This window comes from Gouania willdenowi, chromosome 3 (genome assembly GCF_900634775.1).
Source record: "Gouania willdenowi chromosome 3, fGouWil2.1, whole genome shotgun sequence".
Taxonomy (NCBI): domain Eukaryota; kingdom Metazoa; phylum Chordata; class Actinopteri; order Blenniiformes; family Gobiesocidae; genus Gouania; species Gouania willdenowi.
Genome location: NC_041046.1, coordinates 25,966,730 through 25,994,714, shown reverse-complemented (window position 1 = coordinate 25,994,714; position 27,985 = coordinate 25,966,730). Strand labels below are relative to the sequence as shown.

General features: G+C 37.7%; 1 protein-coding gene across 1 annotated transcript; it reads right to left on the bottom strand.

Moving 5' to 3' along the window:
* Positions 1–272: 272 nt before the first annotated feature.
* slc39a13 (solute carrier family 39 member 13) lies at positions 273–23,028 on the bottom strand. The gene is made up of 10 exons (XM_028443348.1): positions 22,823–23,028; positions 20,531–20,896; positions 15,904–16,011; positions 12,971–13,113; positions 9,385–9,504; positions 6,818–6,907; positions 4,825–4,875; positions 4,567–4,699; positions 4,023–4,122; positions 273–1,314 (listed from the first exon to the last, which is right to left on the bottom strand). Exons 2-10 carry the CDS (start codon positions 20,856–20,858, stop codon positions 1,239–1,241), a joined length of 1,149 nt encoding a protein of 382 aa, XP_028299149.1. The 5' UTR covers positions 20,859–20,896; positions 22,823–23,028; the 3' UTR covers positions 273–1,238.
* Positions 23,029–27,985: the final 4,957 nt, after the last annotated feature.

Genomic DNA, 27,985 nt, shown 5'->3' with positions numbered 1-27,985 from the left:
TTGGGCAAGACACTGAATCCTAAGTTGCTCCCAGTGGTCGACTAGCGCCTTGCATGGCAGTCCTGTCCCACTGGTGTGTGAATGTGAGAGTGATTGGGTGAATGGGCTGATATGTAAAGCGCTTTGAGACTGCTTCAGTGTGGTGATTAAGCGCTATATAAAATCAAGTCCATTTTACCAAGTCCATTTATAATTGACCCCAACCCTGCATTCAGGTAACAATTTTAACAATATTTATGTCTTCAAATCCCCAATAAAGAGTCATCTCCGGATAAAGTTACACAATTGGTTTATTTATTTCTGCAATAGTGTGGGGGGAAAAAAAGCATACTAAGACATGAACATTTTTACATGACAAATGTTACAATGAATTTCTAGTAAAGGTAGTCATGGATACACCATTAAAATAAATATAACCAGTACCTGTTCCTTTTTTTTTCATTGGTAACTTGATAGCAGAGCTTTGCATTAATACAGGGAGTGTCAGTGTTTATTTATCATTTGCATTTTATTTGTTAACAAAATGATGACATGCCTGAAGAGGCGGAATAAATATGAAGCAGCTACATCCTGATCAGACGACACAAGATGGCAACAACATCATAAATGTGAAACATTTGAGGTTTAAATGCTTTGTGGTAGAGACTAGGCCTCACACAGGGATGCTAACGTCGCTACTGCAAACACGCGTACACGTGAACAAACCTGCTAATCAGAAACTTTTTGTCCTTCACAATAGTTCAGTTAGATAAAATAGAATTAAAAACCACCAAAAATATATATATATTTTTTAAATGTTTCATTAAAAACTAGAGCTATCTTTAAAAAAAAAAAAATAGTCACTCAACTTTACTCTTGTGACATATTTCTCAACCATATTTCCTCAAACAAAGCGCAACAAACTTTGTGTATTGTTGTATCCAAGCCTGAGCAGCACCTCTATAAATATATGTGCAAAAAACACAATACTCTAAACAACAAAGACAATTTGGTAAGAACAATCCATTCAAGTCCTTTGAAGACTCTCTTTGACATTAAAATCAGGCACATTTTAAAGTGTTCACTCATCAGAACAAGTCCGTCCTCCTTTTAGTCATCGCCCTATAAAGTGCCTTCTGTCGGGAGTGTTTGAAATGTAAAGCTTTCAACCACATCACAGGGTTTCTCCATGAATGAAGTGGAAAACAAATGAGGAGGTGGTGGAGAGCAGGTTTATAAAGCAGGTGGGGCCGTCCCCGTCACTCCATGATGGCAGAGAGCAGAGCCATGATGGCCACGCCACAGACGATGAGCACTACCTGCAGCACTGAGTGTCTGGAACGACACACAAAATCAGACTGAATCAAAGAAATCCAGCATGTTATCAGAAGTAGTAGTAGTATAAGAAGTACTTTGGTTCCACTTCAGGCTCTGAGTACAGCCTTATTCGCTAACCTCCACCTGATTCCTGTTACTCAATGTTTGCAGGTACAATCATCAACAGGAGAAATGCGTGGAATAAAAATAAATCAAACACAGAACATTGGCTTCTGGTTCCAGCCTTTCACAACAAAAAACATTTGCTGTTACCTGTGGTGAGAGTAACAAAGAGCTTGCATTTGCTACAATTATACACAAACTACATTATTTTTGCTATCGTTATTGCACTACTATTACGGTATATGTACGTCAGAACTTAATGATCGCTCCACACTCACATTAGATGTGTCCATAATACACACAGTAAGGCCAACAGGCAGAGGGTGGGAGAAAAAAAAAAGATAAATGGGCTAAATGGCAAAGCTTTTTGCAATGGAAAATCCCAACAAAGACACTTTAAGGTAACTAGTTAGTAACCTTAAAAAGAGTTGTTTGAAATTACTTGAAATTGAAGATCATATTGATTTTTATATATATATATATATATATATATATATATATATATATATATATATATATATATGATCTACAATTATATACACTACCGGTCAAACGTTATAGAAAAATCCTCATTTTTCCAGTTATTTATTGCAATTCAAGTCGTGCAAGTCCAATGAATAGCTTGAAATGGTACAAAGGTAAGTACTGAACAGCCAGAAGTTAACAAAAAAGGTTTGGTTACCCAAAACTGAAAAATAATGTACATTTCAGAATTATACAAATAGGTCTTTTTCAGAGAACATGAACAATTTAAAGCTTTTCTGTAGCAATGGAGGTTGAATCAGCCTTGAAAGCTGGTGTTACTAATTACAGGTGTTCCAACTTCTCATGATTAATTACAACCCCCTCTGTCTGCATAAAACACTATTGTTCATGGATTCCATGATTTCTTGAATCTTTTTCAACTCAAATTGCTCATTTGTTCCATGCTTTCATTTCAGAGTGCAATGACACAATAAACTGAATATTTTGATATTTTTGCAAAAAGTGTGGTGTTCTAAAACTTTTGACCGATAGTGTATATATATTATTAATTATAGTTTCAAATTTTAACACCAAAAATATAATATACTGTATATATAGACAGTTTTCTAAAGCTTCAACACAGCAGAGTGAGGCTGGGTTGTTTTTAATTTAAATAAAGCATGCATAGGCTAGTATTTAGATCAGGGGTGCACACACTTTCGGCTCACGAGCTACTTTTTGCCACTGGCAGCTCTTCATGATCTGTGTTGGGGGAAGGTTATAATTTCAAATAATTAGATTGTAATATTTACACTATTACAATTATTATTATATTATTATTACTATTACAATTATTAAAGAACTATTCAATATTTGTACAATATTAAGGCAAGGCAGGCAAGGCAAATGTATTTGTATAGTTCCTTTTAATAAAAACATTAAATCAGCAGTAAAAACATTTAAAATAAGCATTAAAAACATTAACAATTTCCCTCTCAGTCATACGCAGGAGAGAAAAAGAGCTTTTAACTTGGATTTTAAAGGAGACATACGATACCCATTGTTCCCCTTTTAAAACTGCTCCCTGTGGTCTAAATGACATATCTGTGCTGGGGTTTGGTCAAAACATCAAATATATCAAGCAACAGGGAAGTTTTTAGACCCTGTATAAAAGCGCACTTTCAGAGTGCTCCGTTTTCCCCCTCCCCTTTCCTCCACGGGGTGTTATGAGGTTATGGAAACAGTCGGGGGTGAAGTGGTTGGTACACACTAACAAGCATTTCCCAACTACGGAGGCGACATTGCCATTAAAAATTAAATCCAACCACTTCCTTCTTGTGTCTTCGGCAGCTGGAGTTCGAAGCAAATCCAGATTTAACTTGTGATGTCACAAACTGAGAGAATTTGAAACGGATCACTTTTCTCTGTTTTGTAAGACTTACACAGAACACAAACAAAGCACTGGATGGATTTATTTCACATTTTGTGTGCCAGTGGACACTCACGTTTACTTCATATGTGTTCAAAAACACTGCAAAAGTGGATTTTTCATAATATGTCCCCTTTAAAAATGTTTTAAAGAGCTGACTTCAGCTCTGCTGGGAGTTTGTTCCACTTCTTTGTATTAAAATACAAAAATAATAATGAAACAGTAACACTTTTTTTTAAAATGCAAAGCACTGAACACAGCTGCTCATTTGATCAAAGACCCACAATAAAAAGCACATTAAGCAGTGCCAGTCAGTATCACACAGAGCATTTCAGTATTTGTAGCTCATTTTGTTCTTCAGAAGAACTTCGATAGCTTCCACACACGATTGTCTGAAGATGCTGATAATAAATGTACCTTGTCGGGCTGGTGTGAGCGGGTGTGTGTGCGTCTTTGGGGCTGGAGGAGGGTCTTCTACTGATTATTAGAGGTTGTAAATGAATAGATTAGTGTGCTAGTGCCTCCTCAAACTGAGATCAAAACCTGAAATGTTAGGTTTAATTTTTGGTATGTGTGACTGTGCCGTTCTCATTGATTTATGCAGTCTAGCGGCCCACGTGCGCGATCGACACAAAATGTTGGTCGATCGCCATCGTTGTATTGTGCACCCCTGATTCAGATGGTAAATTCTTCTGACACTTTTGCCAACCTTAAACTGGAATCCTCTAGAAGGTCTGGCACCACATTCACCAAGGCGATATACAGGAAGCCTCCAGAAGTAAAAGGCAATATCCAGGTGCTGGCATTTTCTGTAGATATTAAAAAAGGAAAAAAATAGATCAAGTTTACAATGTGTAAACTGTTAGCTCATTTCAAAAAGTAAAATCTTAATAAGATGAAATATCTTAAATTAAGGCAAACATAGCTTTTTTTTGCTTGATTTTTTTTGTGTAAGAGTATTTTACTAACTTCATGATCTTTTTGATTGTTTTTAAACATCTTAGTAAGCCAAATATTCTTATTCTGGCAGATAATTTAGCTCATTTAAGTAATACATACCCGATTTTAGCCTTTCGAAACACAATATATTGGTACTAGAGAAGGAAAACACTTTGTCTCGTCATATTTGGGAGCCTGAGACTCTGTGTAGGAACTCAACTTAAGGTGAAATCAGATTTCCTTTCCATCTGTCAAACGTGCAGGCTGCTAGCTGAGACCATTAGCTAACCATAGTTACCATTAAAGCCTCTTACCTGTACTTTTTGGTGACTGAGCGCAAAGAGCAAAGCAAGCTCCCAACACCCCGACCAGCGCGGTCAACAGCTGCATGCGAGCGGCGCTCCATCGATCAAACCCTGCCCGCAGGAGAATGGCAAAGTCTCCCACCTGAAGACAACGACATTCTTTGTGAAGGACACAAAATGCTACCACTTTCAGGTGAGTGGCCGCACAAAACATACAAGGAATACCACAGATTTAAACTCGAATAACTTTTTAATTAATTATCATACCTCGTGGGGGATTTCATGAAGCAGGATAGCAAAGGTGGTGAGGAACCCAACCTGAAAGGAAAAGGTTTATTAATATAATTTAGTCCATATTTAAAGAGACCAAGTCAGGAAGTGAATGGCACTTCCAAATAACCACAGATGTTCTTTAACTTTTTAATCCTTGTATTTTTTTTTTTTTAATGGTTTTTAGATTAAAACTTAAATATGGTTCACTATAGTTATGCAACATACAGCTGTAAAATAAGACAGGGTTAGAAGTCCCCAAAAAAGTGAATTAATTGTCCCATAATAATAATAAACGTCTAATTATGTACGGCCCACAAAACAAAATTGTAATTCATGAAGTTGGAAGCGATATGAATTCCAACACACAAGACTCCAGAAACACAAAAAATGCACAAAAGTACACAAAATGAAAAGACAAAGACACACTAAACAACCACTACTACCAAGTACAAAATGACAACAAAAACAACAACATATACACATGGACTTCAAAGACACATGAAATGACAATAGCACAAAAATACAATGAAATTGGACCAAATGATAGAAAAATACCCAAAATGACAACAAAAGCACAAAATGAAAACAAACACACATAATGACTCAAAAAACACACAAAAAGACAACCAAAATGTGCCCTCTTGACAAGAAAACAGACAAAAATGGATTGAAAAAAACACAAAACAATTTATAAAAAAAAAAAAAAAAAAAACACTAAGTAAACCCACACAGAAGGACAACAAAGACAAAACCCTTTGTTAGTTCCTGTATTAATGCTCAGATTGGTCTTTATTCTAAACGTTAACATAAATGTTGATAATGTGGTCCTCGGATCAGAAAATCACATGTTTGTGGCACACAAAAGTTGATATAGAACATAACTCAGCAGAACAGGAGCCATAATAAACTCTTAATAAAGCTTAATGGTGCACAAAGAAAAACGTGTCCTATAAAGCTAAAAAAGCTCTAAGCTTGAGAACAAGCTAACTTCCTATCTTTCACAGTGATCCAACGTTCCCGCTGTTTGCCTTATGTTCCTCCAGCTGGACTCTCCTTTCCCAGTCACAAATATACCGTAACCAAGTGAAGCGCTACAAATTTGTGTTACTGCAGATTAGAATATACCAATAACAGTGAGCTTGCAGTGCAAAATAGCCAGATAAAAAGCTTTTGACCAAATTCAGTTTGTTGTGTTCTGAGGTTGTTCCTTTGAGCTGTATCTGATAGATGGTGGACCTGATGCTAGACCAAGCCCACATGCAGCTGCTCTCCTATTAACATTCACTCTTTTATCATCCACTACTGAATATGCATTTGCACATGAGATGCTCTTTGTGATATCCAGTCAGACAAAAACCTCACTGTTTATTTTATGTCAAGGACACAATGTTCTCTGAAACAATCAGCAAACATTTAACTATCAGTTATTTTGTTGAATTTAGTTAATTCGCCATTTAGTTAAATGGGACGATAAAACAGGGTCGCAGTAGTTCAAAACACATTCGTCCAGCATCTTAACCTTTATAGACTTTTTTTACTCACAAATCTGCATTTGTGCGAATTCTGATTAAGTACCAGAAGGAAGCGCAGCCTGAGGGAGCGACTGCAATTACAGCTACTGAAAACCAGGATTTGTGGCATAAATATGCATGAGGAGAAGTGTGAAAGAATCACAAATTCACACCAGCGTTCTGCTTAACCAGTGTGGCTGGACGAGCACACATTTTAAGCACTAAACAGAAGAGTATTAGAAAATACATCATGTTGAGGAATAATCTTACTTCTATTACAGTGACGGCATAATGTAGGCTAAATAAGACATTAGTTTATAAGCAGGAGCCCATCTTCCAAAAGTGAAATCTAGACCGTTGACAAAATGAAAGCGAGCTAAAATGAAAAGCTTCTTACTGCTCAAAGCAGCACATTGAGTGTTTTGTGTGCGGATGAGTGGGTTCACTTTAATCATGTTGTGTTTACGGCTTCGTACCTTTTTGCTGACCAAGAAACTCCCAGCCACTGCCAGTCCGTGGGTGAAGTTGTCAATGCAGTTAGCCAGCAGGTTCAGATATCCACTCATCTGCAGCACACACAGAAATAAAGCCACGCTTGGGTTTTACTAAGCTAGCCCAAGCTGACTGAGCATAAGGACTTTCTTTCACTTATGATTATAGGTTGAGTTTGCTGAGCTGAACTTTGACTTGATACTGATGCCACCTTAAGACGTGGAAACTAGCCACTTCTTAACCCTCCTATTATTCTCAAATATTACTACACATTTTACCCTTGGGATCAATCTGACCCCAGGGATATTTGATCTTTTCAGAAAACTGTTGACCAAGTTAGGCACTTTGATTATTAGTTGAATACATAAATAACCCCTTGATAATGAAACCTTGACCTGTTCTCTTGCACCACCATCAGGCAAAATCTTTTTAATCAGAATTAATTTATCTTGAATAGCTTTCATACAAATCTTTTCAAATTTACTGAAAACATGAATAACTCTTGGTTGTGGTGATGATATGATATGACCTTTCCTGCAACACCACCCTCAGGTCAAACTTTCAGTTTTAGAGCTTGTGTATCTTGAAAATCTTTGTTTGATGGTCTTTCCATTTTTGGAAGGAACTGTGTCTGCGAGAGGGTCAATACTCTCATTCTCATTAGATGAGAATGCCTCAAAATCAGGGTTCTCCTCAACATAATCCTCTGTCTCAGACACATTCTCCTCTGTCTCACTTTCACTGTGAAAGAGCTGTCCCAAACTTCCTCACACCTCATTCTTCTGACCTCAAAATATCAACTCTGCACCTTCAGGTGTAGGAATGTAAGGTCAAACATGGGTCACACACACACAGACAGGCCAGTTTCACATAGCTAAAACAGTTTGGGGTCAAACTGACCCCAGAGAAACACTAATGCGTGCAATATGTGTTCAGCAAATTGAAAAAAATATCATTGTGATAATTTTATACTTAATCAATTGAAAAGTCATGAAAAATGAAGCAAAAAAAATGAAGTCAACTAGGGCTGAGTATCACCAGGTACCTCTCCCATATCGTCAATAAATGTATTGTCCAGTAAATTTTTTAAATTATTAGATAAAATCATAGTGTATGTCTCATAGATCAATGAATCAAACATCATTTACTCCAAAAAAGAAAGTTAAAAAGGTTGAAACTGTCGCTTGAAAATTTGTTTTCATCGCTACTGTAAACACTTTGTTAGTTGACATTTTCGCGCATTGCATTGTGGGATTTGGAGTCGCGGAGACGGGTGCATAGAGGTGTTTTTACTTCATTCTTATATCACAGGGAATACCTGGAACAAACGAGAACAAACATGGTGTAAAGAGAATTACCATCCTCCTTGTCTGGAGAAGAGAAACAATAAATCACGGTAAGAATGAAGAATGAAAAATGAAGAGAACATCTAACTCATGCATTTATTGCAATATAGTGAAATCTAATTCAAAAACCACTGACAGTATTTAAGTTATTATCGAGTAATTCCATTTTCAAGGACAGATAGATAAATGCACCGGGCATTATTCTTTTGCAAAGATTCCTAAATTTGGTTGATACAAAACATTTTCATACACATACAATGATGGTTCAGTTGTGGTCAACTGTACAGTTTTACTCTAGAGTCAAACTGACAGTTTTCCACCATTTGACTGACACCTTGTTTGACCCACTGGCTCTCTACAGCGCATATGAAATCCACTGAGCACAACTTCCTGTCAAAGTATGGCACATACAAAAACTCCACTGAATGTAAATCAGATCCATCTGCTCTATTTTATTCTGACATCTAGACAAAAAAAAGTTCCATCTTGCAGTGCTGCATGGAGAGATTTATCTTTGAATTTGTCAGAATATACATGCAATTACTGTGAGTAAAAATGAAAAGTGGCCACGGCTGTCTGTTTGCTAGGTGTGAAAAAAAAGCACTATGCTCTATTCTACATTATTCTAGGTAAAAGTGGGAATATTAGGGGCCAGGTGGGAGAGTTTGTCACAAGAAAGAAGGTTTTTCCAATTTTTCTTCCAAAGACTTCGTAAAAGAAGAATCTCTTCCAACTTATGCCAAGAGTTTTATTATGAAAAGAACTGAGGTTTACTAAAATACATACATGACAGTTTTATTCACAATAATCAAACAGAGGTTAAAAGTTCAAATACAGCGTTAAAAACAGCCCAAGTTTGTAACCAAAAGCAGCTGTCCCCAACCACTGGGTCGTGGACGAGTAGCAGTCCATGGACCATTTATGGAGTTTTTAAAAAATCAACTATATTTTACTTATATTCCAGTCATCATATTTTGAAAATCTGTCCTTTCTGCTTTTGTGTTCATATTGCCTCGACTTGACAGCTCTATATTAGACATCGAGGCGTGCAGAAGAAATCGAGGCGTGCAGATTCCATCAGAGAGCGTATTTGCTTAGGTACTTACTGTATATATAAGCTTAATCAAATGTTTACACCCAGAAAAGTTCCCTTCTTTCTTCTAGTTGTGTTATTAGGTTAGAAGTGCTTTGATTGCCAACCTTACCTTGATTTTTTTTGTTCTTTCCTGCTGACTCTGTTGCTTGGAAGTTTTCCATGACTCAGCATAGATCCCATTCCTTAGTGACGAAGTGTCTTTTTCACCAAAAATCTCATTAGATGGTGTCTGTGGAGGAAAACAATGAAGATGAACCAGGTTTGTCATACCATCACTCATAAGAATCCTTTTTGTTGTCCATCAAGTTTGATCCACAAAAGTGTCTCGGCCATACCTGTCAAGTATCCCGTTTTGACCGGGAAACTACCGTCTTTTACCCCTCTTTCCCGCCATTGTCCCGTATTGGTATTTTACCGTAAATATTCCGTATTTTAATGTAATAATAATTAAAAGATGCCTTACTAAACTGAACGCTGTCACTAGCCTCACGAGAACTGCCAACTGAAATGGCCTGAGTGGTAGTTCTCGCGAGATTAGTGACAGCAGCAGGAACAAACCCGGAAACAACTCAGAAGAGAGATGAATGTAAGACGACGTTCCGGTACTGCCACATTAGTCGAGGAATACAAGAGTTATTAGGAGGTTCTGAGCGTCCATATTCCTGCAGCAAAGTCTCGCAAGATGAGATTTCACGGGAGTTACGAGGCTCCTGCCAAAAACAACGTTCAATGGAAACACGTTTAAAGCGCAATTATACTTTGTCGACATTTAGAAATATCGCTTTTATTTTGCGAAGATCTGTAATGGAAACCTAGCTAATTTCAAGTAATTACAATTACAATATGTGTTGTCAGTGTGATGACTGACAATCAACGTTTGGATTCTTTAAACAGATAATAAATACATTTAACCATAACGGAGAGTAACCTAGAGGGAAAACTTTCAAATTCAGGCCTGTCTGTGGTGCTTTTTTTTTTGTTTTTGAGTAGGTTTATTGGTGTGTTTGGTTTTTTTTCCTGCTGCAATACCCAACTGTGTTTTCTGCTTCAGGTAAAAAAAAAAAACTGATGGTTAACATCCTCAAGGATTCTTGGTTAAGGGGCGGAATGAATGGTTAACTTCATATAGTGAGTTATTCAGGCCTAGCAGGACAAAAACACACTGTTTATCTCTAGGTTTGCAGATTTCCTGTTTTTTAAAAACCCAGAAATATAAAGTTATAGCAGATATCACACAACATTTCAGATCTGAGCATAATTTGACCAAAACTGCTTGAGAATCCATCCACTGGTATTTTGGCAAATGAGAAATGTATATATGCTTATTTTTTTCTGCTGGCATCTAGCTTTATCTCTGGTTTTCTTTCAACCCTCTCTCTTTTATTGTTGCATTTAAAACACTGATGGTGGCGAGGGCTCCGGATCAATAGAATTTTGCTCTTGGCGTTATTGACTGAACAACTCATTTCGTGCTGTTGCAGAATTTGTCCTGGAATTTTTCAACACTCGCAGACTCGATGCTTTTGAGTACCATTAACTTAATAATTTATGATTTATACTAACTGCTTCCCTTAAAGCCTTGTGCTGGAGCGAATCCCGGTAGAATCAGGGTGTAAGCTTGACCACATAAGGACGTTAATCTAATGCAAGACTCGTTTTGGGATGATCTAATTGTGAATTACGTCAAAGGCAGCGTGGTGCATTTTACTTTCTCAGACAAGTTGTTTGTCAGCAGGCTTAAATGGGGAGGCAAACATTAAGTATTTGATAGCAGGTCAGCACTACTGGCGGCTGGCGTAACAACCAGTCAATAAGTTTAGGGATAAACTAGGGCTAAGCAATTTTGCCAAAAAAAAAATTTCAGATTTTTTAAAGAAAAATTCAACAGTCTCAAAGACAGGAAGTCGAAGCTTAGTGGCTGGGTGCACTCGGTAATCATTTCCATTTGTATAAGGGTCTATAGGATGAATGAGGGACTTATATACATTATTGTATATGAATGACCATCGTCAGTAGTCCATAGTAAAAGACTAGTAACATTTATCATGCGCATGTCCCATAGAATTAAACCAGGGAAATTGCACACGCTATTTTACTTTGCACCCACAAATATACCCCTTTATAACACTACAGAGTACAGAGTATCTACACCTCTTTGTATTCGGCCATAATTGACAACTCTACTTAAGCTCCCACTATATGAATACATAATTCCGACGGGCACTGTACTAGTAAAACAAAATAAAAGGTTGTTTTACCATAATTGGTGGTCAAAAGAGTATGTGTCAAATGCTGAAAAGAGTATTTTCATTTTCAGATTTTCCTTTCCAAAAGGGGTCAATTGAAGAAAGCCATTATAACCTTCAAGCTGGAATCAAACCAACATCTCCAGGGTAGGGATGCAAACACTCATTCCCACACACGCACACAGCAGATACGTCTGACAGTGATTTAGAAGAGAATTCTGTCCCAGTTTGTCAGTGTGCTGCTTGTCGAAAACCTCAGTGCTCTCTTATGGACACTGTCAAGGCTTAAGCAGCTGCTGCACACTGTTACTATAAATAGCTATAAGTGAAGGAGCTAATCATTTCCCTCAGCCAAAGACGAGCACCAGGAGAGGAGGAAGTGACGCCTTTACACACACACATGGATGGATGGATGGATGGATGAACGCATACATGAGCTGGCCAGCTAATTTCAATTTCAATCATTTGGGGGGAAAAAATAACATTGCAATTTGAAAGAGCAGGCCCTGCAATTTGGTATCAACCAAAACAGTGATGGAAAAATGAGAGCAGCTGTTCCTAGTGTGGATTATTGTGCAGCTAATTCTCAGTGTGTCCAGCTCAAACATGCAGCATGGCAAGTGGTGGCCAGGGGGCCACATGCGGCCCTCGACCTAATTTTATACAGCCCCCAAAGTAAACGTATATAATGACCGACAAATACACAAAACAAAAGCAAGAATACCTTAAAATAAAATGCAGTAAAAGACAAGAAAAGCACAGGAAAATACTCTAGAAACACACAAAACTACTACAAAAATGAATAAAATGACAACAGTAACACACAAAATTACTTCAAAGAACACAAAACAACAAAAATACACAAAACGACAAAAAAAATATACAAAATTACAGAAAGTGACAACAAAAGTTGACAAAAAATGACTCTGCAAACCCACAGTACTAACAAACAAGCAAAACTACAACAGAAATACATAAAGATTATTTCAAAATGACGATAAAAACTTTTCGTTCTTTCCTGTGTTAACGCTCAGATTGGTCATTATTCTAAATGCTGACATGAATGTTGATAATATGGCCCTTCGATCAAACAAACACATTTGTGTGGCCCCCCGCTGTGATAGAAGTTTCCCACCTATCGTCTAGCTGGTAGATTACCATATGTTGGTGCTTGAGACATCAAATTTTGATGGGTAACAAGACAAGTTTATGACTGATCAAACCATTCAAAAATGTAATCCCGTCATTGATCAAAGAAAACCATGACATTTAACAGTGAACTATATGACAGGAACAAAGTCTGGTCTAATCCCAGCCATCCTAACGTGTGCAGACCCAGCAGAATGTATGAGCTAAGCTATGCGAAGGCCTGTAATGACACGACGCTCAGTACACAAAGACAGCATGCGTGCTTTAAAACAGGCATGCTGTGTCAGCAGAGATACTCACTGCTGAGTTAGAGTTCAGGTCTGAAGGTGAAGTCAGTTCCTCAAAGGTTTCTTGGTCTGGAAACATTTTCTCCAGGAGCAGAAAGGACAACAGGCCAGTGATTACCCACAAGCCCTGGGTTGTGTAGTGGTTGTGTTTACCAGCTGGAAAGACAGCAGACATGTTTAGCAAGGTGGGCTACCAGGGTTGGAGTCAATTATATTGTTTAATTACAATTACGCCTTCAATCATACATGTTCAATTACAACTCAACTACAATAACATTGACTGGTAGATTTTCCAAGTCCCATTCCAATTCCCCCTGAAAGTCAATTACAAATATATTCTCAATTACAATCAAGGTTGTGGTTATTTCAATTTTCTAAGTTACAAATATGTTTTATATCCATGTTCAATTACGATCACAGTGACCAGTGGTTTTTTTCCAATTGCAATTAAATTACAATTATTTTCTATACTCAGAAAGTCTATTATAATTATGTTCTCAATTACAAAAGTTCAATTACAATTAATTACAATTACAGAGCCTTTAATAAATATTAATAACCAAATAAAAGTTAACCTTCCTCTTGTGTTAGCATCTTAAGATAACGGGTCCTAAATGAGCTGTAAAATACACTAAAAACAATTACAGATCATCTATTTCTTTCTTATCTATTGGTTACCTTGTTAAGCTTCCTAATGAAAACAATATATAGCTTTTAATTATTGTGATGTTGGCGTCTGAGCCTTTTGTGTGTCAGTAAAGCCCTCGATTTCAATCCTTTTTAAATGGTAAAATGTGGGAAAGCTACGAAACCTATTCTTAACAACATATGTGTAGAACTGTACATAGAACTGTAACATGGTTCCCCAGTTTAGCGTAAAATTATAATTGACACTTTATATAGAATTTTCATGGCAATTACAATTACAAAGTCAAATATCTAAACTCAATTACGATTACGACAGCAACATTTTTTTTAAAATTACAATTAGAATTATAAATACGCCATAATTGTAATTATCAATTTGGCGATTACAATTATAATTGAGCCCAACCCCCGATTACAATTAATCACAATTACTGAGCCTTTAATAAATAACTCCATAAAACGTGACCTTCCTCTTGTGTTAGCTTTCTGTTAGCATCTCTTATGATAACGGGTCAGTTTGACCCATGTCTTAAATCAGCTGTAAAATACACTAAGAAATATTATCACCTAACTTGTTTCTCATCTCTTGGTTACCTTGGTAGTCTTCCTAATAAATGAAAATATTGGTTTTAATATTTTTGTTCTGGACGTCTGAGCCTTTTACTAAACCTCTAGATTTCAAATGATGGTAAAATGATCCTCAGGAGAACTGACAGGAAAAATTGACATAAAACATATTTTAATAATTATTAACTATGTGTGTATAACACAGAACTGTGACATGTTTCACCAGGTTTGCGTTTAATTAAATTGTAAATGACAGTTTTTATAAAATATCCATGACAATTACAATTACAAAGCGAATGAGCTGAACGCAATTACAATTCAATTACGATTACAACAGCAACATATTTTTTCAATTACGATTACAATCACGTCATATTTGTAATTAACCACCAACTAATTACACTTATAATTGACCACAACCCTGTGGGCTACAGTAATGCACTGCACACTTGCTTTAAACACGAATGACATCAACAAAAAATGGTTATTTATTCATAAATAGAGAATTTGAAGTTTTTTCAGGATCATACAAAGCAGAAATACTTTCGGATGATTAGAACGTTGGAGCACCTTTACATTCAATAAGATGTTTAGCTTTGCATAAAAATCTAGGGTTGTGTGAAAACAATTTTTTTGACAAAACAAATCCTAGTAGAAAGTGTACATTAATTTAAAATATTCCTTTTTTGAGTAAAAAAAAACACAAAACAAAAAACGCCCCAAACATTTCGGATGAAAAGTGACAATGAAAATACACATTCTAGGTTTTCTTTTCAAAACTAATATGACACATAACTCATGTGTGAGGCAACAGATGTCATTATGACCTTCAGGACAGCGTGACTGGTTATACTGGTCATCAGTTAGTAGTACGGAGAGATGCTTTAGAAGTCAAACCATCGCATAAAATGCCGAGGTCAAAGTTTTTGCACGGTTTGTTGGTCAGATTTTTGTGGAAATTGGAAATAAAATAGTTTTGATTTCCTCCGGCAAAAAGAAGTGAGATGTTTTACATCAGCAGAAAGAAATACCGCTCATTTGTTCTGCCCAAATGTGTGTAGGTTTATATTCTGCTACATGGTTCTTCGTTCAGGATGAATGGTAGGGCTTGGCGATCTCAATATTTTTTCTCAAAATAGTGATATACGATATAAATCTTGCTCATTTTATTTCAAATAAAGTATAACCAGAAAGACAATTCTGGGTTAAATTTGCTGATGCAAAATGCCACACAGGCACATTTATTAACAAACAGCAATTACAATATCAATATGTTCCACTTTGGTCTGTTTCTCCTATAAGGGACAGCACGTGTGAGTGAGTTCTGCAGTGTGGCTTGTTTAGATGAAGGTCTGGGTTAGGACGCACTCAGAAATCCATCAACTGTAACTGTGCTTTTTGTGAAAAAAAAAATATATATATGTATATTTACACTTTATATATACTGTATATATATCAATATAGGCAATATTGGAATTTTTTACGTCCTAAAAATAGAAAACTCGATATATCTTGATTCTCGATATATCGCCCAGCTCTAATGTGTATAGGATGGAAAATCTGTCATATATGGTAAACCACATTCAAAAAATACATTTTGTCTCCAAAGTGCGATCAATGCGTGCCTGTATGGCCCAACAATTCATATCAAAATGTTGAAGAATAAAAGTGCACACAGAAATAGTGTTTATGTGAAGATAAAGAGAAGAATGCCATTGATAGGAGACCCACCTGAAGAGCCTGAGAGCGCCCACGCCTCAGGGAGGAGGTGGAGGAACACATCACCAAGGAGACCACCAATAGCAAAGCTCAAGAGCTGCTTCAGTTTCTGGCACCCAGCTGTCAAAACACAAAAATAAAGGAAAAGAGGTCACACTTAGCTTAGAAAGGTGTCATTTCACGTGGGACGATAAGTTTTTACGGTGACTTTTTGCTTTTCAACCAGGTATTTCTCTCCTCAGGTATTATTCAGTGCACAAACATGTGTCGGTGCTCCCGTTGCTAATAATACCTCATTTAATCTTCAGGATTCTTCTCTAGTGATGACTAATCACTGGTCAGGATTGAGTGATGGCCTAAAATAAAACAGGAAAGAACCTTTCTTTTGGTTCTGGCACAGAAGCCTGGTTAGAGTTAATTCAACAAAGCAGCACAGACACACTAAACTCACGGTTGGTTTGGATTTTCATTGATTTTACTGATGATTTTAAATGTTCTTATTGATTTTAAACAATTGAATGTTTTATCATGCAAAGCACATTGAGTTGCCTTGTGTATGAAATGCGCCATACAAATAAATTTGCCTTGCCTTGCCTTTACTCATGTAAAACACATGTGGAAATCTCCAGACAGCGTTTACAGAGCACCACTTGTTTTCAACCATGACTAAACAAAATAAGGTCAAATAGAATAAAAGGTGCACCTACAACAGGTGCTATATTTAGTATTGTTTTTGTTGTGGTAAATCACTGGAGCTGCATTTTCTATGTAAAAGGCAGTGTGCAAATGGGTTCTATCATTATTATTATAATGTTTAAAACCGACATTAGCCCAACAACAATCAGTGTGATTAGTAGCATTCATCACAAGCTCAGATAGTTGAAAAATAATGTATTATTATGACACACATGAGCTCTACATGATTTCCCACTAGTGTGAGTCCTGTTTTCTTTATTACAACTTTCATTAGGCCTAATGCAACTGATTGAAAAGAGCAGCTCCTTCCCAAGCCTTCACCATCAGAGATACATGAGCAATAACTAGCAGTGTGCACCGAATATGAAAATTAATGGCCAAAACTGAAAATGGCAAATGAGAAAACCAAGAACAAAAATTAATATGCCAATTTGTTGCATTTATGGCTATGACTGTGCACTAACCTCACTAAAACTAAAGCATTGCAATTGCATAAATTATTATAAAAATATTAATCTCGCACTGATACTAAATAAAATGTTTACCCTGACGCCACTCATGTGTACATTAAATAATATTGTACAGAGTGCATTTAAAGCTGCTGTACTAGATTTATTTTCTTATTTTTTTTTCTTTTTTTTTTTTCTTTTTTAAATCGTACATCTACGTGCTGTCTGTGCCTTATAATTAATTATTTTAGTTAATAAAACCCTGGTAAAGAAAAAGTCTTGACGGTCACCTCCTCCAGCTCCAATCACAGGATTTAGAAAAAGGAGGGGTGAGCAGAGCCCACAAAGCAGCCTCCTCATTGGCTGCCGCGATATATAGTGAAGTGCTCACTTGTTTTCAGTCTTGGACTAACTTTGGACGCGCATGTGGCTGTTTTTCTTCTCGACAGGTAACCTAATGTTCCATTTTCCTATATTTTGTGTGCACCCTTTTGCGCGGCGACGTGTTTACTACTAGTGCACGTTCAGCTCTCGTGTGCGATTTTGTGCACTTCTGTGAGAGGAGGAGACTGGGAGGGATTATCAAGAGTGGGGGACGGGATTTACGGTTCAAATTCAGCCATGCCCCTCTGTCATGGTTCAAGAATCAGGTAGTGCAGTTTTAAGTTGTTGATGAAAAGTAGCTTCTCTGCTTTATCACAGTGTAATGTGTTCCAGTCAGCGCTTTGCTCTACGTCTCTAAACGGTTTCTCTACATCTATTGCAGTGTGCACCATTTCTTGTGCGCTGCTTACCCCGCATTCAAGTAAATATCTTTCTAACGCGGATCAAGTACAGTCGAGATGAAGAAAAGCTGGGCGTAATGACTTTTTTGAAATATCTCAATATCAATCAATCTAAGTGGACCAATACGTTTTCAACAATTAATCCCTCTGTGAAAAGTGAGGGGGGTGAGTTTTTGTTTTTATGAAAGTGCGAGTGTCGCATCCCCCACGGGTGAGACGTGCCTGTCTGATGCTGAGTTTGGATTTTTTTGAGGGCGTGCGTCAGGCGTAGAAGCAGAGTGTTGCATGAAGCTACAGCATCGACGTTATACAGTCGATTTAAAACAACAAGCAGAAATGCAGTTATCCAGGAACATGACTGCCTACCTCTGGGCTAGTAATGCAGTATCGAAAACAAATAAAAAGCACCATCTACCGTATTCTACAGGTCCAGCTAGACTAGTGTGACAAATACTCATTCCATCAGTCCTATGAATGTAGGCTGACAGAGCAGAACCCATCTAAACCAGGGCAGCAGATGCACACCATTGGCAGGTCACCAGTCAATTACAGGATAAACACACAGAAAACATCCAGGCACACCTACCCACCCACTCTTATGCTAAATTTAGAGGATGCAAATTACTAAAGGCGGGCAGACACTGTGCAATTTTTTCAATCGTTGTACTCAGCTCCAGCTCTAATTGTATGACTCAATTACAGAGTCCGAATATGCGCTGCACACAATTCATGTTCTCACACTGTACGGATCAACACCGTCATGACCTGACTGCTCAAACTGTACGTCAAAACATCTGTGGCGATGCAATGGACCAGGAACTGTCTGGACAGACGTGGGCAGTACAGTCCGTACATTTTACAGCGGTACTACGCTGTTCGCGCATGTGCAGTGCGAGAGTTTAAGGTAAGCCGGTCCGTGACACTGCTTCAACTGTGAGATAACCTCACAAGGAGAGACCAGGATTTCAAAAATGTTTAATTTTCTTACGATCATACGATTGCTGATCGGGAGCTGGTTGTGAGGTGTTAATCGCTCTCATGACCCCATGTACACTACACGATGCACGACACACAATTTAGCAGAGACTTGACCCGATCCCAAAAATAGACGCACAAGTGTAAAATCGGCTCAAAATGGGCCAAAAATTGCGCATTGTATGACGGCCTTAAGATGCATGCATCTAACTACGGAAAGAAACGGCTTTACTGAGAAAACCTGCTCATATGAAAGGCATCGCTACTACCTCCATCCTACACTAGAGAACTTCTGTGAGGAAGATCAAAGCATTTGTTCATTTTTTTGACTGCTAAATTAAAAATTGATAGACGTGGCGCAAATTGTTGTACGATCATGTGCATGAATACCTTTCTCTTTCAAATAAATGCTAGAATACTAGAGATGGGCAATATTATCAACCAAATTCAAGTAAAGATCTTTCTAATGTGGATCAACTACAATCGGAATGACGTGCAGAAGATCTGAACAGATCTTGGCGAAACGTGTGCTGACAGACTACAGCCGATTTTATGCTTCTGATGCTGAGTTTGGATTTTTTGAAGGCGCGTGTCAGAAGTAGAAACAGAGGGCTAAATTATAAAAATGTACGAGAGGTTTGGACACACTCCATGTGTTGCGAAATGTGCATTTATTTTGCCTTGGTGTCTGTGCAAAGGTCACAGAGGTGAAAACTGGGTCACAGGGTGAGCAGAGGTGAGATGGTAGAGACATGTCGCAGTAAGCCTGCACACTGACAGAAGCCAAAACACACATCTACATTCTGTTTGTTTCTCACATGGCTTTGTGTCTCTTTTGTTCACATTTCTGGTTCATCTCTGAAGAGCAAATGTAAAGAAGGAGCTAATTCACATTGCTGGGTTGAGGAACGACGGGAATACTTTTCATGCGTTAGACGTCTTTCTGCACCTCATTCGAATATTAGATTTTTCAGTGTCATTCCTTTTTCTTTTACTGTTGCTTGAGATCAAACATAGAAGCATTTTTTTTTTTTTTAAATATAAATAATAGATGGTAATATGTACCATCTATCAGATTCTACAGGTCCAGCTGAACTAGTGAAACAATGATTAATCAGAAGAGTATCAGTGTGTCAAATATTAGTGTGTATATATCTGTAAATGTTGGAAATTTAGTGTTGAACACTATTGGCATATTGGCAAAAAGCTAATATCGAACATCCCTATATAATACGTTAACTTTCATTGTGATCAAAATGTTTGTCAGTCACAAGTTTTTAAACAAGTGCATGAGTACCATAGATAGACAGACTTTATTCATCACTGAGAGGGAAGTTTGGTTGTCATCCAAATGCCAGACAGTTACAAAAGAAACAAAAATAAAACCAAAGAAGAAGACAGAAAAAAAACTAAAAAAAAAAAAAAACAGAATTCATGCGGTTTCATGTCTTCATGGGTCAGACCATGTTTATGAGTCATGTGGAAAGTAGTCACAGGAAGACATTTTCATTCCAAGAAGCAGTAATTTCCCTGTTACCAATATGTATAAATAACACCTATTATTTTAAAATCTCAAGGACTGAGCTGCAAAGATAATACAGCTGTTGTAATTTATAGAGTAAGTGACTAGGAGTTGTAAATATCAAGTAATCCTGAATTGATTCACACCTCTTTATAATGGCACGTATATAGTATTTGCAGTAAATATGAAATGATAAAAAGACGTTATCTTACCTTCAGTCTTGAGAGCTGCGCCAGCTTCAATGGGAATGACAAGCAGGGGAAAAATCCCACTGAGGCCCACAGCGACAGAGCCCACCAGGGACAGAAGCCAGACATGAGCGTGTTCACTGGATAAGAAGTCGGCTAGCGCTCGGAGGCCTGGGAGGTCGTCTGTCAGGCTGGGGCCCGGTCCTGTGGTGGTGGCTAATGCGTGTGCCATAGCGCTTTGTGTCATCTTCTGACTGCTGGATGTCAGCTTGGAGGTCAGCATCAGCAGGATAACTGGGATAAACAGAGCAGCGACAGCCCAGCTGGGCCTCCGACAGCTTCCAGCTTTCATCCGTCCCACAGTCCAAAGAGCACTTGCAGCCAATAATACTGTAATAAAAACATGCTGTAAGACACACAGGCCTGACTTATACATGCATGGTTGTTAGACAGTGAACTGGGATTAAAAAAAATAAAATAAAAAAAAACAGGAATCCAAACTAAAACTGTTGATGTTTATGGAGAAAATAAATGTATATGCTTATGATAGTTTTTTTTTTAAAAACATGCTCTTTCCATTGCAAAATACATTGTCAATTTACACATTATTATAAAATAATCAAAATACAAAATGCATGGTTGTTTGAAAAGCTTTTCCAAAAATGGACAAGCATTTTCACATCTGATGATAGTCCACTAAAGCAGTGGTTCTCAACTCATTTTGGCTCCTGTACCCCCATTTCTCTTATTTCTGAATCCAAGTACCCCCTTTGTCAAACTACAACATTTTGCTTAAAAAACTATTTAAAAACAACTATAGAGCATAATAATGGAATTAAAAAAGAATGAAAAAAGAAAAAAAAAAAAAAAAAAAAAAAAATAATGGAATGAATGAGTGATAACACACATTTGCAGATAACTGGAAATAAACAGTATTTAGTGCAGTGGTTCCCACCCTTTTTTGGATTGTGACTCCATTTTGATATCAATATTTTCTGGCGACCCCAAAGACACTTTTCTTCTTTTAAGAAAAAAAAAAAAAGAAGAATTTAAATTTTTTAAAAATCTATTTCAGACGACCCCATTTAAACTCCAGTCAACCCCACATGGGGTCCGACCCCAAGGTTGAAAAACAATGATTTAGTGGCTCCTGAATAGATTTATTTCTATAGTTTTTATTATTTCCGGTCATCTCACACCTGGGGTGGGACCAAAACTGACTATTTGTTAATGTTCCACTCTTTCTCTCTCAAGTACCCCCATCGTGTACCCCTAGGGCTACACGTACCTCCATTTGAGAAACAATGCACTACAGAATACCTTGGTATTTGGATTTATGACACTCATTGAAGAAAACAATACACTACAATGCCCTTTCCCCCCCCCAAAAAAAACCTGTTTATTCGAGATAAGTAGGTCTTAGAGAAGTATTTGACACTTTTTAATGGTCAAATTAAATATTTACAAGAAACAATTAAGCCTTTTTTTTTCCATACCCTAGTGAAAATATAAAATTGCCTTTTGTTTTTGTGTCATAAAGATGATTCATTCATGAGGTCCTGTACCCAGCCAGCCACACTCTTAATAAGCTGAAGTTATTTCTACTTGGTTTGTTAACGGAAACCTTGTTAAGTCCTACACATGCAGGAAAACACAGAAACAATTACACCTTTATTCACACCTATTTACTAAATAAAATAAAATAAAATAAATCCTTATACATCCACAATTAAAGGCAAAATACACTTTGATTATGAACAAAGTTTCAGTGCAAGGTCACTTAGAATATTGAGTAAAACGTGAGGAAGAGGGAAAAAACACCTAGAAAATTGCTTTTCGGTGTTTAAATGAAGGGATGTAGTGAGTTTATAAACCTGAATAAAGTAAAAATCGGGTTTACGGTTTATTATTAGCTCATCTGACACGCAATCACAGCAGGTTGGGCTAACTACAGCTATCTGCTGTATCCAGTCTGCTGGTTACCCTGTTAGCTTATGACCAACTTCCGGTTGCTGTAGCTTCCAGAAAGACTGCACCTAAAACTGGAAAAGTCACTTTCAACATTTGTGTCCCCCTGCATTGATTTATTACAACGATATTACCTTGATAATAACTGTAATTCAGTGTGTGGTTATTAATATTTACCTCTAAAACGTGTAACTTTTACAATTCGGAGATTCCGAAATCGCGGAAGTCGGTCACAAGTCAACAAGGATACCAAAAGATTTAAAACACAAATGACCACTTCCACAGATTTAAGGAGAAAATCCCCTCAGAAACGCAGCGGCGTGGACGTGTCTACGTGTCTTCGCTTACCTTGTGGTGTCGGCAGCCTGTGCACCGGTGTGTCCCTGCCATCCAGGCCGGCGAAATGGGTGCAGGGTGAGTTTGTGCAGAGACGATGCTACTGCTGCTGCTGCGGATGGATCCGCTGAGTGTTGCTGTCGGTCACAGGACGCTCTCCTCTCCCCAAAACAGCCACGTAGGAAAATCATGGAGGACGAACTGTGTGTGGATCCCGCCCCACATACTAACACTTTAGGAAGTGACGGTGTTTCCATCGCAAGGGACCCATACATGTAGCCCACACTCAGCAGAGCCACATCAGGACTATTACCACTCAAATTAAAATAAGGATGCTGCAAAAATACATAAATAAATAAATAAAAAGACTCAGTTAAGACCTTGTCGTTTGAATTGTCTCTCAAAAACAGATGTTGCATCAGATCATTGAACTTTACAGGCTTTAAACACTGACTTTTTGCACATACAAGTGCTTTACACACTATTAGAAAGGTTTTCCCTGCTGAAGAAGGTCAGAGAGGAACCATTAGGAAACCATTAGGCATATTGTATTGGTTTCTAATGACTACCTATGTTTTCCTAATGGTTAAGTTTGTTTTTCTAATTGGGTTCTATTATCTCTGACACAAATATAAAGAACTTTAAATGTTCCTTACTAAGGAATTAATGGTTCCTACAGGAGTCTAATGGTTCCTACATTAGTCCAATGGTTCCTACATGAGTCCAATGGTTCCTACATGAGTCTAATGGTTCCTACATGAGTCCAATGGTTCCGACATTAGTCCAATGGTTCCGACAGGAGTCTAATGGTTCCTACATGAGTCCAATGGTTCCTACATGAGTCCAATGGTTCCTACATGAGTCCAATGGTTCCGACAGGAGTCTAATGGTTCCTACAGGAGTCCAATGGTTCCTACATGAGTCTAATGGTTCCTACAGGAGTCCAATGGTTCCTACAGGAGTCCAATGGTTCCTACATGAGTCTAATGGTTCCTACATGAGTCCAATGGTTCCTACAGGAGTCCAATGGTTCCTACATAAGTTTAATGGTTCCTACTTAAGTCTAATGGTTCCTACATGAGTCTAATGGTTCCTACATGAGTCTAATGGTTCCTACTTAAGTCTAATGGTTCCTACATGAGTCTAATGGTTCCTACATGAGTCTAATGGTTCCTACATAAGTCTAATGGTTCCTACAGGAGTCCAATGGTTCCTACAGGAGTCTAATGGTTCCTACAGGAGTCTAATGGTTCCTACAGGAGTCCAATGGTTCCTACATGAGTCCAATGGTTCCTACAGGAGTCCAATCGTTCCTACATTAGTCCAATGGTTCCTACAGGAGTCCAATGGTTCCTACAGGAGTCAAATGGTTCCTACATGAGTCAAATGGTTCCTACATGAGTCTAATTGTTCCTACAAGAGTCTAATGGTTCCTAGTGTTGGGAGTAACTTGCTATTTTTGTAATATATTACAGTATTACATTCCTTTTTGAAGTAACTCAGTAGTGTAACTCATTACAAAAGTGAAAAGTGGTAATATAGTACTAGTTACAATTAAAGTAACTCAAGTTACATGCATATTTAATTTAAGTGCATATTTGCTTTGTTTTCTCACTGTTTGCAATTATTTGAGGAAACAATAAGATGATCGTTATAGTTAAATAATACTTATGGGGAACAAAAAAAAATAGCTTTCTGCTCCTGAAACAGCAGAAGTATTTGAAACAAAACTTAGACCGATGTTATTCAAACACTATCAGTGTGATATAACTAGTGTTCTGGACCAAAAGTACAGTAACTCAAAGTAACTCAAAGTAGTGTAACTCAGTTACATTAAAAAAAAACAGTAATATTGTTATACAAATATATTACATTTTATCCCAGTAACTAGTAATATAATTGTATTACAAGTTTAGAGTAACTTACCCCACACTGGTTCCTACAGGAGTCTAATGGTTCCTACAGGCGTTTCCATACCAGTCTAATAGTCACTATACAGTCACTATAGCTACTATATGTAGTGGTTTCTAATGGTTCCTATTGGTGTCCAATTACCATTAGAAACCAAACTGTTCCTAATGTTTTTTTTCTAATGCTATTCTACTGGATTTTTCAACAGGGTTTGATGCCAGGAAAGGTACATAATCCTACAGAAGGCCACTGCCATCCATTTCCATCTGTTCCATAAAATGATGTGAAACAATGGCGTACAACACGTGTCAAACTCTAGGGCCGGGGGCCAAATCCGGCCCTCTCGAGAACGTCAAAATGATATACAAAACCGTGAAACATTTGTTGATAATTCAGTTGTAGATATCTCAGCTCCTCCAAATACAAACATTCAATTGAAATCCACAATAATTGCAGTTTTCCAGTTCTTATATCAATCTCAAATTATTGAAAGAACTCTCAATTTTTCCAAAATATGGCAAATTTTCTTTGAATTACTCTATGAAATATTCCAGAATCAGGGAAATTTAAGGGAATATCTTGCAGGGACTGATATGTGCAAATGTTACATATAGTCTTTTTCCCCCACCTAAAATCTGTGGCCCACTTCAGCTCAAACTGATCCGTATATGTGTGATCCTGTGTAAAATAACATGACGTGGTTTTTGAGTGATCATAAATTGTGTTTCTCCTCTCTCAGAAAAAACTCAAACCATTGTACATTAATATTTGATTAATGTTCTATTCTTTATAGCCTTGACAGCACAGCACTGTATGGGAAGTCCAACAAACTCCAGATCCCATTTAACAGTTTGGGTGAAGAGTTTAGAATTGCCTAAACAAGATAGGTGATGCTCACTCTGTATCTGCAAGCATCGATGTACGTACAGACAGGAATTGGAAAGCCAAAGAATGCCTAGACGCAGTGGAGTCTCGAACAAGCAGCGTTTGGTGTGTTTCTGCAGCCTCGCTATTACAAGGCACATGACAAAGGTCAATGACAGCTAGTCCTGAAAGAGATGCAAGCAGGAGTCAAGCAGGAATGAACCAGAAGGAAGGTGAGGCATATGCAGCAGCAGGAAGTGTGGAAAAAAAGTGAGGGGGCGGCAGACAGAAAGGGAACCTCGGCTGAGATGTGTCAGGTGGAACTCTAGCGATATCAAGTTCACCATCCAGGCTGTGTATGATGTCCTACAGAGTCAAACCAATCTATATTTCTGGGGCATGTCCAACTCTCCAGCCTGCGCTCTGTGCTCTAGGAAAAGTTCTGTCTGGCACATGCACAGCAGCTGCCTGAAAGCACTGGAGGGGGTCGCTATCGCTGGTGGCAAGACCGGGTACTGGAGGCAGCAGCTGAAGCAATCCTCAAAGCCGTAGCCAAGCAACAACAATAGTCAACAGCAAGGAAAGAGGAAAACAATCTTTGTCAGAGATGGAGAGCTGCTTCAATCACAATCCAAACCAGCAGCTGGCCTCCTTACTATAGCGTAAGACTGGAAGCTGAGGTTAGACTTGGCAAGCACCTTAAGCTCCAAGACAATGTCACAACAACATCACTGAAGCCAGGCCTAGTGCTGTTTTCTGTCAATTTAAGGCATGTTGTGCAGATATAATTGATGGGAGGACAAGGATAAGAACAAGCAGAAGCTGCTCAAGAACCAGATAGGCCAAGGGAGAGGCTGGAAGTTACATTGTGAGTCCATCATAGTGGGGCTGGCTGCTCAAAGTTTATACTCTGCTTGACATCACGGGGGCTGCAAACAGGCAGTCTAAAACAATGGAGGCATCAGAGAGAGCTTCAAGAAGGCAATGGATCAGGAGGAGCAATGGGACAATGCTGCTGGCACACAGGCCAGGGCCAGTTCAGCCCTAGTTGGGTCACCTGAGGGAGGGCGTATAATGAAAGACTCTAAATGCCCAATGATTTCAAGCACGTCAATGAAGATGTCCCAGAGCATCCGATGATGTATCTTTAATTCAAAATAATTCAATCAGCAGTCAACAAATGTTAACATGGTTTCTTTCAGTTGGTGCTTTTAGCAGTGCAGTGCTTACACACTGTGATGCAATTGTGTATTATAAAACCTCTATCAAAACCAAAAGGAACTTCCTCCAAAATAGGGCAATTAAAATTATTTGCATAAATGAGCCATTACCAACCATAATCATATCACAGGATTGTGGGAGAAAACAGCACAAAATCTCTGTTTTTATATTATAAAATGTTTAGTGGTCATGCTTGACTGATTATGGCCATTCTGTATGGTTATATTACCGCTTAAGGGATTCTTAACACCAAAGATGAATACACTGTATTCATCTTCTCTATAGCTTCTCTAGAAAAGTCTATTTAAAAAAAATATCTTACATATTCACAGTAAATATAGATCACATTTGTCAATATAGAGATAAACACCATCTATAATGCCCTATGGCCATCTTTTGAGTGAGGTGCTTTTTGTAAAGAGTTCTGCAATCTGTGTGTTATTTTGTTGGCGAACGACACAGACAGAGTAAAGCTTGCAAGAAACAGTGTTTTTCAGGTTTCCTGCAGGGATTTGTTTTTATCTGTACATAAAGCCGCTGTCTCTTTTTGATGTGGGGGTGAATTATTATCCAAAATTGTCTCAGTAAAAGCATTAGAATTGTTTATGAAGAGTGTATTTTCAAGTTATATATTTATTCTATCTCAAGGTATTTTAACAACCTGGTTTTAAACTATCTATCTCACTAATAGTTGACTATATTTTTCACTTATTTCAATCAAATCAAACTTTACACTGAATGAAGAAACCTCTTTAGTTCATAAAAGCAGCTCAGTGCACTCAGCTGTTTTGAGTTCATCAAAATTGTTTTAGTATTCAGTCCTTTGTTCTGGATCAAACCATCTCTTTTAACCTGCTGCAGCCAGATGGATTTTGCTGAAATAATGCCGAACCACCAATGGACCTAATGAGAAACTGTTTTGATTCAATGAGATGTGGCTCATGATATTCCAATATCTGAGAGCTGTGTGACAGAACACTATCAATAATACATTTGAATTAGTTTTACTCATTTTAATATATCAATATGTCTTCAATGCTTAATATGGATATTCTAATTCTTAGGAAAGAGTATAGCACTTCTGCACTTTGTTTAGTTCAAAAACTGTTGACTAAACACAAAAAGGTGCTTGCGAGGCTAGTTAGTCTCTACATTGGTGGTTTGGGTTGATTTATGAGT